Raw genomic sequence first — 12,037 nt, forward strand, 5'->3', positions numbered from 1 at the left:
CTCCAACCCCGCCCTCCACTGTGCTTTCTCCAGGCCTGGCCCGATCCTATGCTGCCAAGGCCTTTCCATGGCCTCCAATCAGCACCCTTGCCGCAGGGGGGCAGCAGTGGCATGAAGCCTGTGCCCCATACCCAGCTTCTGGACACTTCTAGGTGAGGAACCCAGGGACCCAGAACATGGGCTCTGGTTTCAGAGCAGTGCTGGGGCAGGGTAGGGGCCCGGGGGCAGGTTGGGCCAGCTTGCTGCAGGGTGAAGGGGCGGGTGCCTGTGCTGGCCCATCCCATTTCCTGGGCACCCAGCATGGACTCCATGGGGAACGCTTTGCAGGCACTGCCCTTTGTCTTCACCTCCACAAAGTGCTCACGGTTCTTGAGAACACCTTTTAGAGGGAGACAGGCTGTGGAGGGACCGGCCCCAGGTGGCCTGCCAGTGGACAAATGTTGCTCTGGGTGCTGTTGATCCCACAAGGCAACCATAGAACCCTCCAGAACCAAAGTGTGGCATGAGCACCAGTACACCAGGGAGGGGATACCATGGGCTTGTTTTCTCCTAGTAGACAGGGAGGGGTGTTTCAAGTGACATTCCAGAAGAGTTAGAAGTGACATTCCAGAAGGGTTAGAATTACAAGCCTGGAGCTCAGAGTGACTCTCCACTCTGGGGTCCTGAGGCCTCTCCACCTCAGGCTGGGCCAAGTCCAGCAATCAAGGCAGCTGGGTGCTAGGGCTCCCGTGTCGGGGCACCAGGTATCAGTAGATCAGGGTCACAGGCATCAGACACGGGATCTGAGGTACTAGCATTTGAGTTTCAGGTGCCAGAGTGTTGGGTCTCTGGAGACAGGCGTTAGAACTCAAGGGTATGCAGTCTGCGGAATTAGAGCCGAGAATATTTGGGGACTAGAGCACCAGGGGCCTCTCGGGGCCTGCACGGTTAGAGCCAGGTGTCCAGGTCTGAGGAGACAGAGCAGGGCACCAGGTCTAGGGTGTGTGGGCATCGAAGGCTCAGGTATCAGGTGTCCAGGTCCCAAGAAACAGTGCTAGTGACTTGGGGATCGAAGTACTGGGGTGCACGCTCTCAGAGGTGTTCTCCTGGGAGGTTGGTCTTGGCTCCGGGGTGGTCATCCATGCCTCTTGCTGCCGGCCAGATGCGCTCCCCTCAGGGCTGTGAACCCCAGATGGCCCTGGAAACAGAGACACCATCTAGAGCAGGCGTAGGGGGCACCCTAGAATCTTAGAGCCAACGAGGGGCACAGACCGGGGTCCTGCCGCTGGAACCCTGGGTCTTGGTGGGTGAGGTCTTACATGTTGCCCTTCCTATGGCGCAGCAGCACATAGACGAGCGCGACCACGGCCACCACCGCCAGGCCTCCAAAGATGATGCTCAGCAGCACCGTGTAGCTCCGAGCTGGAGAGGGAGCAGAAAGGTGAGGGCTGCCCGAGGGCAACGGTGGGGTGCAGGCGGGTGGGGGTGCAGGGCATCCTCACCTGGCTGGCACATCGGGGTGGGCCTCGACCAGATGCCATCAGCCTGGCAGGTGCTGACCTCTGCCCCAACCAGGCTGTAGCCGCTGTCGCAGTGAAAGTAGACAGTGGAGCCCGACAGGTACCTGGTACCCTCCTTGCGTCCATTGGGGGGCGGGGCCAGCCAGCCGCAGGACGTCACTGGGGTAGGGGACCAGGAGCAGACCGTAGGATTAAGCAGCTGGCGGTCCCCACCTCCCCTGCAGCTGCCGACTTAGGGGGTCACCTCCCAGCCTAGGGTGCCCACCCCCTCGCCTGTGCCCCCAGCCCCCCTCACCAGGCTGCAGGCTCTGAGCACGATGCTGGTGCCACTGGTGGGCCATCCGCGTGGCATTGCCCACACTCAGGCTCCCAGTGGCCATCACGTCGAATATGCAGAAATAGTTGTCTCCACACAACTTAGCCGCCTCGGCGGCCTGGCTGGGGTTGGGGGTGGTCTCCTCGGGGAACAGGGGCTGAAAGGTGTAGTCATGCTTGGGCTGGTACAGGAAGTTGTTCACCAGGAACCAGGAGTCGTAGGTGAGCAGGGACGAGGTGTTCCTCACGGCCCCTGGGGAGACACGCAGCAGGTCTCGCTGGCGGCCGAGGGTCCAGAGTCCCTCCCCTCACATCCACTGCCTCTGTCCCCGCCGGGATCCCCCCAGCCCCAGGGGGCCTCGCAGTCACTCACAGTCGGCCCCGAAGCGGAACAGCTCTCGGGAGCTGGCCTTGGGGGGCAAGACATTCCCGTCGCGCAGCACGAAGTCGTCCGTGGGGTCATCATTCAGTGTCCCGAGAAGGCCTTGCGTGTGGGTGAGGAACTTCTCAGGCAGGAGGACAGTCACACTCAGGAAGGGACCCTGGACGCTGACCTCCAGGCCAGCCCCCGATGACAGCATGATGGATACGCTGTCCCCGGCAGCAACAGACAGGAACATACCTGGGCACACGTGGAACTGGGGTTAGGGCTGCCCACTGAGGGCACCGTGCTGTGACTCCACAGCCCCAGGACAAGTGGGTCAGCATCCAGGGAAGGGGACGGTGTCCTCACTGCCGGCCCTGCTGTGACACTCCCTCACCCCACGCCCACCCCTGTACTGGGACCCCCACACGGACATGAGTGCCCAGGCTCCAAAGGGACCCCCACACCGAGGCCTCACCTGGGGGTCACCTGTTGGCCCTCACTCCTTGAGGGAGGCAGCAGCCACACCCAGCTCTGCCCTTCCTGGGGATCCCTGCACCCTCAACACCAGCAGGCCAGTCCCAGGTCCCCACCCATCCCCATTGCAAAAAAATCACTTCATTAGCTCAGTTCCCTGAGGCAGCACCACCAGAGAGGGGAAGGGGGTGGACAGGGGGTTGCTCCGTAGCCCGCAGGGCCAGCCAGCATCTTCGAAGCAGCTTCCAGCTTCTCGTCCCACTGTCCGGGCATCTCAGGGTTCTGACCACGGGTTTGGGGCTCCATGAGTGTGAAAGCACAAGATCAGACCAGGTCCCCATCCCCAGGCCGGACCTTCCTACCTGGGGCCGCGCACCTCGTCCGCCCACACACATCGGCGGGCTGGGGGCGCGTGTCCACTGTGCAGGGGGCAGGGGAGGGGGGCTGACTGGCAGCACAATGCCAGGGACAGCGCGCGGATCGTATGGAGAGGCTCCCACCTCTGCACCCGCGCTCCGAGGCCCAGGCGGGAAGTGAGGGCGCAAGAGCGGCCCTGTGGCAAGCCGGCCGCCACTCACCCTTCAGGTCCATCCAGCTCTGCTCCGTGAAGCTGAGCACCTCCTGGTTCAGCAGCACCTGCAGGACCCCCGCCCCGCCGGCCAGCCGGACCTCCACCACGTCGGAGTTGCCCTCCTGGACGGCCACGGCCGTGAGCCCCGTGCCTCGGTCCTGCGGGCCTGGGGGGCGCGGGCAGAACGATGCGCTCGGCTCCAGCCCGCCTCATGGGGGACCCGGAGCCCCCCGCGCCCCCAGGGCCCGCGGGCCCCAGCCTCACCCTCCGGCGTCGTCCTGGGCTGCGCCCGCCCCTGCACCCTCAGATTGGTCAGCTCGGCCTCCAGCAGCACGTACTCGCCGCGCCCGTTGAACGAGAAGCTGGCACCGTCGAAGGTGATGAAGTGCGGGTCCCCGAATGCGGAGGCTGGGGAGAGCGGAGGGTCAGGTGGGCCGCGCTGGCCTGGCCCTGCCCGGGGCCCGGCCTCGCCTGCCACCCACCGAGGCGCGACGGCCGGTAGCTGCGACAGTCGCTGGAGGGCCGCCGCCGCATGTATCGGGAGCACTCGGGCGCCCAGAGGCAACAGTGGTAGAAGCTGACGACGTCATAGAGCCAGTGGGACAGGCCGGGCACGCGGGGTGGTGTGCGGAAGGGGGGCGCGCCCCAGTCGTGGCCGCGGTCCGGGGTGCTGCCGCCGGTGGAGTCGGCCGTCAGGAGCAGGCTGCCGGCCTCCGTGTAGCAGCACTGCTGGCCGGAGGCGAACCGGGGGCTGGGGACAGCGACAGGTCAAGGCCGCCGTCGGGGGGCCCGGGCCCCCTGCCCCCCCACCTGCCGCCTGGCTCACCTGGCTTGCACGGAGCGCACACAGTGCACGGCCCCAGGGTGGTAGGTGCACACGCTGCCGCGCTCAATGTCACAGCCGTAGTCCGTCTATGGAGCAGGAGGTTGCTGTCACCTGCACTGGCCTCAGGCTGTGGCCTGCCCTCCCCGGGAGCCGACCCTGAGGGCCCTCAGACCCCAGCCTGGCCTCCCAGGGGCCTCTATCTGCCTCCCCGCCCCTCACCTCCTGGGTGTGCGGGGGGGGGGGGGGGGGGCTCACGTGGAAGCGGCCAGAGTCAGCGCGGGCCTGGGCCAGGGTGCAGGGGCAGTCAGGCAGTTCCTCCAGGAAGTTGGGCAGTTGGTCTTCCAGCTGCTCCCAGGCCAGGCACTGGGCTCGGGCCCAGGCCTTGGGGTCCGCCCGGAAGTCCTCGCCCAGGTGCCAGGCCAGCGCGTGCTCATTGCTCCAGAGCGCCTGCACGTCCCTGTGGGGACCCCGCGCACTGAGGGCCGCGCCCCGGCAGCCCCGGCCAGGATGGCGCGTGGCGGGCCAGGCCCCCGCCCACCCTCTGCGTGCCCGTGGCCCTTACTTCTCCCCTGCGTAGTATCTGCTGCTGATGATCCGAAGCGCACCCACTTCCCATCGCTGGAAGTTTGGAGGGGCAGGTTTGGGAGTGAAGGTGAAGAAGCCAGAGTTGGGGATGCTGGTGGCCAGGGAGTACAGGTATGACCACTTTGCTGTCCACTCCCCTGAATATGGCTTCCCTAAGGGAGAGAAGGCCTCCGTCAGCCCCGGGGCCCCTCCAAGAGCCCGGGGGCAAAAGAAGGGCAAAAGAAGGGCCAGGTGCCAGTCTTGGGTGCTCAGAGCGGCCTGGGAGATGGACAGACGGGTGGTTCCCAGAGGAAGGCCTGCCCCGTTGCTCCAGCAAGGGCCCTGGCTCCAGCGACGGCCATTTCCTCCTCGCCCATGTTAGGGTCACAGCCCCACCTGGAGGCCAGGCCGAGGGCCATGCTCGCAGCCCAGGGGCTTGGAGAGGATGGTTCCCAGGGCAAGCCTTGTATCCAACGGCAGAGAAGGCCCATATGTCCTCCGAGAGCTGGGCCCATGTGGCCGGCGGGGGGGTCCCCAGCCTCCCCCACCCCCATGTGTCCCCCAGTTCCCCTTTCTTGCTCGACGTCCCCATCTGGGATTTGGCCCTACCTGGAGTCCCCTCTCTCCCACCTCTGCAAGCCCCAGGCCCTAGCGGCCCACAGAGCTCCTCGGGCTGTGCAGCCTTTGGTGGCCTTACCTGTCTCCTCGTAGCCCCAGAGCTCGATGGTGACAGACCGCGTGGGCAGAGCCGAGGGCTCCCAGGTCACGGTGAGGTTGTCCGTGGTGCCGGCGGTGCCGTAGTATTGCCAGAGGGTCTCGTTCTCCAGCTGGCTCTTCTCCGTCTCCGACACTTTGCTGGGGTGCACTGGGCAGGAGGTGAGGGGTGAGTGAAGGCCTGAGGCCCAGGGGCTCTGCGAGCTGGGGGTGCCTCCCGAGGACCAAGCGGGGCAGTCCCACTAGAGGATCTTCTCTCCCAGGCCCTCCTGTTGGGAAAGGACGGAGCCTGCAGGAGAGGCGCGGCCCTGCCCTCTGCTGTCCAGGTCTCTGGCCTCCGCCCTCCCCTGGCCTGGCCGAGTCAAGTGGCCCACCTTGCTGGGGGATCCCAGAAGGCCCCCCCCAGTTCCTCTGTGTGGATGCCAAGGGGTGGGGAGCAGAGCTTGAGAACTAGAGGGACTGGTTGAGCCAGAGCAGGCGAGGCGGGCAGAGATTAGTGTTAGGCAAGTGCCTTTGGAGGGCCAAGGCCCAGGAAGGTGGGGCTCACCAGCCAGCCAGGTCCCCGAGCGCGGAAAGGAGCGACCGTTGTCCATCGAGAGCGTGAAGGGGATGTGGCCTGTCTCATACAGCAGGGGCGACACGCAGTGCACGTGTCCAGAGGAGTCCACGTACCCGAGGGTCTGGATGCTCTCCTTAAACCTGCGGGGGCAGGAGGTGGCAGGAAAGGCCAGGCCAGGGCCGGGGGACCCCCTCCGAGGCCCGCGCCCCGACCTCCTCCCCGGGGCCCCCAGCGCGCACGGAGCCCCTGGGGACCCCCACCTGCAGATCACGCCGTCAGTGGGGATGAACCAGGTGAGGTGCTGTACTTGGAAGTCCTTGCCCCCCATCATGGAGCCCGAGTAGGGCGAGACTTCCAGGCAGAAGTCCCGGAAGTCGGAGCAGCAGGTGCCCAGGCCAGAGCAGGTGGGGTGGCAGGAGCACGACCCATCCCGGTCTCCACAGCGGTGGGAGCAGCTCCCCTGGGCACCTGGAGGAGGCGCTGCTGAGCTTATTTGCCCGGAGCCCATGAGGGAGGAGCGTCCCCGGGAGAACGTGGACCAGGAAGGGCGCTGACCACCAAGCCAACCACAGTAGAAACCCACACAGGGCCCGCGGGGTGAGGGACCTCGGGACGAATGACCTGGCCGTTGCCTGAAGGGCTTGCGAGAAGGAGGGAGGTGAGGGCCAATGCCTGCGGCCGCGCTGCCGCAGCGTCAAGGAGCCCCGGGGCAGGGCTGGCCTTCAGCCCTCAAGACCCGGACGACCGGCTCCTCGGGTGGCCAGAGGTGGCTGAGCCCTCGCCGTGGGCTGCGGGGCTGTCTGAACCCCTAGCCCGGACAGGGACAGTCTGGGGCCTGGGGACGTGGCTCCCCAGAGTCCCTTGGGAGGCCTGGCGGCTCAGCATGGCCCAGCTCACTTTGCCAGGCGACACCCTTAGGGGAGAGGGTGAGAGGTGCTCCCCTCCTGAGGGGAGGAGGACGGTCATCCCCAGCAGAGGACCCGGCAGGGCCAGGGTGGCGGAGAGGGCGGCCTGGTGTGGGGCTGTGGACATCATGGGGACCCATGACAGGGAACCCTCTGCATCGAGTGTGCCTGGGCAGGTTGGAGGGTGGGGACCAAGGGGGTGCAGACAGCGCACCTGCCGTCTCCGCCGCCCCCCAAAGGGGGCCAGTCAAGGGCTGGGGCTGGACCCGAGCCACCCCGGTGACCCTATTTCACCCACTGCAGGGCCTGGCACTCGAGAGCGTCAATAAATATTTATTGACAGAGGATGTGATGGCTCAAGGGAGTGGGGGAGGAGGCTGAGTGATGCCAGTAAGTGAGATAAGTGGCTGAAGGGTGGTGGCGCTTCCCCGAGATGGGGGATAGGGGTGGGGCAGGGGGCTGGGGAGCCTGGCCCTGGCAGCTCGGCCCAGCAGGAGCCTCCGGAGTGGGAGCCTTACCCCAGACCTTCCGGGGTTCAGCCCTACCCTAACAAGGACCCTCAGTCTTGCCTCTCACCTGTCAGGGAGCTTAGTGGGCCTGAGGCTCCTCCATGTATGAGCGCAGACTCCACGGGGCTCGGGGCACAGACCAAGGGCTCCCCTGAGCCCCCCACCGCCCCGGGCCACCTCCCTCCCAGGCAGCCAGCACCTCCCAGCTCCCAGTGGGTTTAGGGTGGGCCTAGCCCCGACTCCATCCTGCCAGCGGCCCAGACCCTGGGCTCCCCAGATTTTCTTCTCCCAACCCCAGTCCAGTCCCGGACGACCTGGCGGATGGACAGAGGCTGCACGGGGCCGGGAGGCGGGGTGGGGGCCTACCTGCTGCAGGCCGGGGGCCTGGGCCGGGGGCCGTGGCGAGCAGCAGCAGAGCCCAGAGCAGCACGAGCGGCCTCATGGTGCGGCCGAGTCCGCAGCCCGCAGCGCAGCAGTGGCGGGGCCGCCGCGGCCGGGCTTAGTCCCCGGGGCCTGGCTCCGCCCGCCCGGCGCGCCCGCCCCGCCCCAGCCCGCCCCGCCCGCCCGCCCCGCCCGGCCCGGTCCCCTCTCAAAGTCCACAGGTTCCCGCGGGGGCCGAGGAGGGCCCAACCTGCCCTGTTAGCACATTCCTGGCCCGGGGGAGGAGGTCCGAGCCTCCAGGGGTCGGATCCAGATGTCCAGGGGCTGCAACCTAGACCCCCGAGGGCACCTCTGGCCCAGCCCGGGGTGGCCAGGGTGGGGCTCCCCTGGGGCTGGGGTTTGGCAGGGTGGGTTAGGTGGGGTGGCTCTTGCAAGCTCAGGATTCCAGCACCCGAGGGCCCCCCAGCCACAGACCTCTCACACCTGGTCCTCAGCTTCCCTGCCCAGAGCAGGTATTTCCAAATCCTCACCACACCCTCCTCGCAGGGAGAGGAGCAACTAACCTGCTGATCGCTGGTGGGGGTGGGTGCTGAGGGGCCGGAGGAAGGGATCCCCTTTGGAGGGGGGTGAAGGCTGTGGGAGGGGCTCAGCCAGGGCAGGTTCACGGGGGCGAGGGGCTGAGACCAGGGCCCCCGGGTCCGGAATTCCCGGAGCGGTGCTTATGTAACTGGGCTCCAGAGGTGCCTCCGCCCGGCCTGGCCAGCGGGGAGCTGCCAAGGGGCCCCCAGCCCCACCCACCCCGGCTGACATTCACAGAATTTGCGTGACCTCCTCAGTATGCAGCCTTCCCACTGCGCTGGGGAGGAAACAGGGGTCGGGGTAGACAGGTGGGCTCAAGGTCACCGGGAGGCTGCAGCGCCGCGCCAGGCCCCAGGCGGCTTCTGGGACACCCCACCGCTCCACTCGAGGCCTGGGCTGGGTGTCCAGACAGACGGGTGGTTCTCTCTCCAGAGGCAGCTCCTCAAGGTGTCCAAAGGGGACACATCCCCAGACCTCGAAGGGAGCTGACGCCTGCAGGGGCTATGCGGGTAGGCCATCTGGCTGTGACGCATGTGGGCTTCCGGGGTCTGGCCCGCCCATCCCGGCACCCCCCTTCCTCTCCGCAGGTGTCAGGAAAGCCAGCTGGGGTAGTTAGAAGCCACATCTCCCAGCTTGGCTGCCGGGCGCTCAGGTCACCTCTGGGGGCAGGGGCTGGGGACTCGTCGTCGGGACTCATCCCAGGCCCAGGACCAAAGGTGCTCCGTGCGGCACAGGTCAGGGAAGCAGGAGGACGAGGATGCTCCGGGGATGGGTCCCAGGTCTGGGCGCCTGAGGGCCCGGAAGCCCTGGAAGACGACTGGGTTGTTTCTAGAACTTCCTCTTTCTGGGCACCCCGGTCTGAGGAGAAGCTAGGAATTTGGGGAGGGGCCGTCAACTGAGTAACCGTTGCCCCTGCCTGGCAAAGTGCCTGAATTAGGGCCGTTGGGGTGAGGATCCTTCCAAGGCTGCCGTGCTCCTGGGTCCCCATAACGGCTCTGCCAGCCTTGGGCTGGGGACCCTGGCAGCGCCCAGCCCACGAGGGGCACAGGGCGGCGGGAGCAGCCCCACGTCCATATCGGACAGAGAGCCCTTCCAGGGAGGCGCCTGAGGGCAGGGCCAGTCCACATCTGTGGGGGGACACAGCTGGGTCCCCGAGGCACGGAGGGGGTTGTGCAGGGTAGGCTGGGGCCCCTGCAACTTATGCCCCCCCAAACAGATGTACCTGGAGCCCGGGAGAATGGAGCCGGCATCGTGGGCTGGAAACCAGGAGCCCCAATTACACGTTGCACTGAGCCCCACAACTTATATGGACAGTTCTATCAGAGGGCAAGTGTGGTGGGAGGCAGGACCGTTCCTGCCAGCACCCCCTTCCTGACACTGCCCCTGCCCCTCAGGGTCCCCTGCGCCAGTCCCCATCAGAGAGAGCCCTTGCAAGGCCTGGACCCTGCCTGGCCCTGCAGCCTCCTCCCCCGGCCGCTGCCCATCCCCAGAGGGGCACACCCCCAGGCACTTGAGTCCTTGATGGGACACTGGAGACCCCTTCTAGGCCTGGCTCCAGCCCCACCCAGAGGATCTGCCCTGCTTGGCCTGTGCTCGCGTCTCCCCACTGGCTCCCCTGCCCCCGCCCCAACCCCCCACCTGCTCCTGGGATCCCCAAGGGCTGGCCCCTGACCAACAGGAAGAAGGGCCCAGGGATCCCTGGGTGGCGCAGCGGTTTGGCGCCTGCCTTTGGCCCAGGGCACGATCCTGGAGACCCGGGATCGAATCCCACATCGGGCTCCCGGTGCATGGAGCCTGCTTCTCCCTCTGCCTATGTCTCTGCCTCTCTCTTTCTCTCTCTGTGACTATCATAAATAAATAAAAATTAAAAAAAAAAAAAAAAAAAAAGAAGGGCCCAGAAACCCGGGACAGCAACTGGCTGACGGAAGGCCCTGGGTTCAGGTGAACAAAGAGGCAAAAATAACTGTTCCATCTTTATTAGAAAAGAAACCAAAAAACGGGAGTGGGGCAAGCCCAACCCCAAAACGACCCCTCCACTGTGACACAGGCAGAGAGCCCGGCTAATCCGGGAGTCCAGGTGCGGACACGGCCACCTGGGCTGGGCGTGTGGACATTTATACAAAGTCAACATTTCATAGAAAAGGACGCCAGCCCTGCTGTGCGAGCTGCGCATCTCCCCGTGGCCAAGCGCGGCTCCCTCCGGGCCCCCATGCGGTGGGAAGGGTGATGGCCCAGGTGGGGGGGGGCACCACGAGGGGCGGTGGCTGGGCAGACCGGGCTCTGCGTGGGGGGCAGTGCTCCGCGTGGGCCTGGCAACCCCGGGGGCAGCGCCACGCCTCAGATGTCCATGTAGTCATCCTCCTCGTCCGTCTCGCTCTCCAGGGAGGACTCCTGGCTCGAGGTCTCCAGGACCTCCAGGGCCGGCTGGCACAGGCTCTCCTTCCTCACGGTGGCGGCCGACTGGGCGGACAGGATGGCTGACTGCACACACAGCGGGCAGGGCACTGGTCAGGGCGGCCCCGGCCTGGCCCAGGGCCCCCTAGAGCCCACGTCCCGCCCATGCCACCCACTCGGCACCCTTGGTCACCTTCAGCTTCTGCTTGGTCTCCTCCGAGATGCTGCCTTTGGGTGAGAGCAGAGTTGGGGTGGGCGGCGTGACGGTGATCTCAGGGGGGAACTTGGTGGCGGCCGAGGGGATGACCAGCTTTGGCATGCTGGGCAGGAGGCGCGACTTGGCCTTGCCGGGGGGGCCCTCGGCTGGCTGGGCACTCGCACTGCTGGGCACCTTGGAGCTGGTGACTGTGGGGTGGACCGCGGGAACTGAGCCTTGTTCACGGCCTCCTGGGCCTGCCTGCCCTTCCCTGGTTTGGGCCTCAGTTTCCCCTCTGGAAGACAGAGGCAACCGAGGACGCCGCCTCCTGCTGCATCAGACCCAGGATGCTTTCTCTTGGCCTTCTGGTGTGTGCTGGCTGGCAGGCTCCAGGCCTCCGGCTGCGTCTGCCTCCCTGCCTGCCCAGGTCCGGCTCTGGGCTGTGGGGCCTGGGCACTAGGAGCCCCCGAGGGGACTGGGACGCCCTGAGGAGCCCGGTACACTGCGGGAGCCCAGGGCCAACAGGCAAGCCCTGGAGCTTCCCCAGGGTTCTGCAAGGCCCTCCAGGCACTGCGCACACATGAACTGCTGCGTCCCTGCAACAGCCCTAGGACGCATGTCCTGCCGGTGTCCACACCGTAGGGAGGACGCGGGGGGCCACAGCCAGTCACTCAGCCCTGGGGTACCCGCTTTCCCCTCCCGCTGCAGGGCTGCAGGGCTGCAGATCCCCGGGGCCTGGGGCAGCAGTTCCGGGGCTGGCGGCCTCCAGGAAGCTGAGAGTTAGGAGCCACGGGGTCGGCCTGGCCGGTCTCCACATTCCTCCGAGGTCCCCACGGCTTTAAAAGGAACAGGGCTTACTCGGGGCCCTGCCTGGCTCCATGTGGCTGGCACCAGGCCCTCCAGTCCCGAGTAGGGTCAGTGAGACCCTTGAACCTGAGGAAGCCCCGAGGGGGCTGGCTAGTTGGGAAGTGGCTCTACCCACACGGGTGACTGCGACACGGGCAGCGGCCTGGCCGGACTGGCCCGCCTGCTGCCTGCCCCGACTCCTCCCTCCACACGGCAGCCCCTCCCTTGGCCCGGACTTGGGGGGGCTCCTCTCCGGGACTAAGCAGCCTCAGCTGGGCTGGCTGCCTGCCCTGGCTGGTCTCCGTGGAGCTGGAGGTAGAGTGAGGGGCTCTCCACTC

General features: G+C 66.6%; 2 protein-coding genes across 9 annotated transcripts in view; both read right to left on the reverse strand.

The window, feature by feature from the left end:
• Positions 1-522: 522 nt before the first annotated feature.
• Positions 523-7,805, reverse strand: SUSD2 (sushi domain containing 2). Of its 2 annotated transcripts, none has more exons than XM_072803442.1 (15): positions 7,670-7,805; positions 6,150-6,357; positions 5,878-6,029; positions 5,314-5,481; positions 4,615-4,789; positions 4,308-4,509; positions 4,053-4,138; positions 3,709-3,977; positions 3,491-3,634; positions 3,234-3,392; positions 2,188-2,436; positions 1,795-2,067; positions 1,482-1,658; positions 1,299-1,401; positions 523-1,177 (listed from the first exon to the last, which is right to left on the reverse strand). In XM_072803442.1, the coding sequence occupies exons 1-15, from the start codon at positions 7,743-7,745 to the stop codon at positions 1,153-1,155; spliced, it is 2,466 nt and encodes an 821-aa protein (XP_072659543.1). In that variant the 5' UTR covers positions 7,746-7,805; the 3' UTR covers positions 523-1,152. The 2 variants fall into 2 exon arrangements, with proteins under 2 accessions (XP_072659543.1, XP_072659542.1); XM_072803441.1 differs by having other exon boundaries at positions 6,150-6,369; positions 7,670-7,800.
• A 2,418-nt stretch (positions 7,806-10,223) lies between these two features.
• CABIN1 (calcineurin binding protein 1) overlaps positions 10,224-12,037 on the reverse strand; it is a 151,489-nt gene continuing 149,675 nt past the window's right edge. For all 7 annotated transcript variants that reach the window (XM_072803448.1, XM_072803443.1, XM_072803444.1 and 4 more), the window contains 2 exons: positions 10,851-11,062; positions 10,224-10,744 (listed from right to left, as the gene is read on the reverse strand). In XM_072803448.1, the coding sequence (XP_072659549.1) occupies positions 10,601-10,744; positions 10,851-11,062 (356 nt within the window). In that variant the 3' untranslated portion in view covers positions 10,224-10,600. The remainder of the gene's footprint in view (positions 10,745-10,850; positions 11,063-12,037) is intronic.

Source organism: Canis lupus, chromosome 27, assembly GCF_048164855.1.
Source record: "Canis lupus baileyi chromosome 27, mCanLup2.hap1, whole genome shotgun sequence".
Classification (NCBI taxonomy): Eukaryota; Metazoa; Chordata; class Mammalia; order Carnivora; family Canidae; genus Canis; species Canis lupus.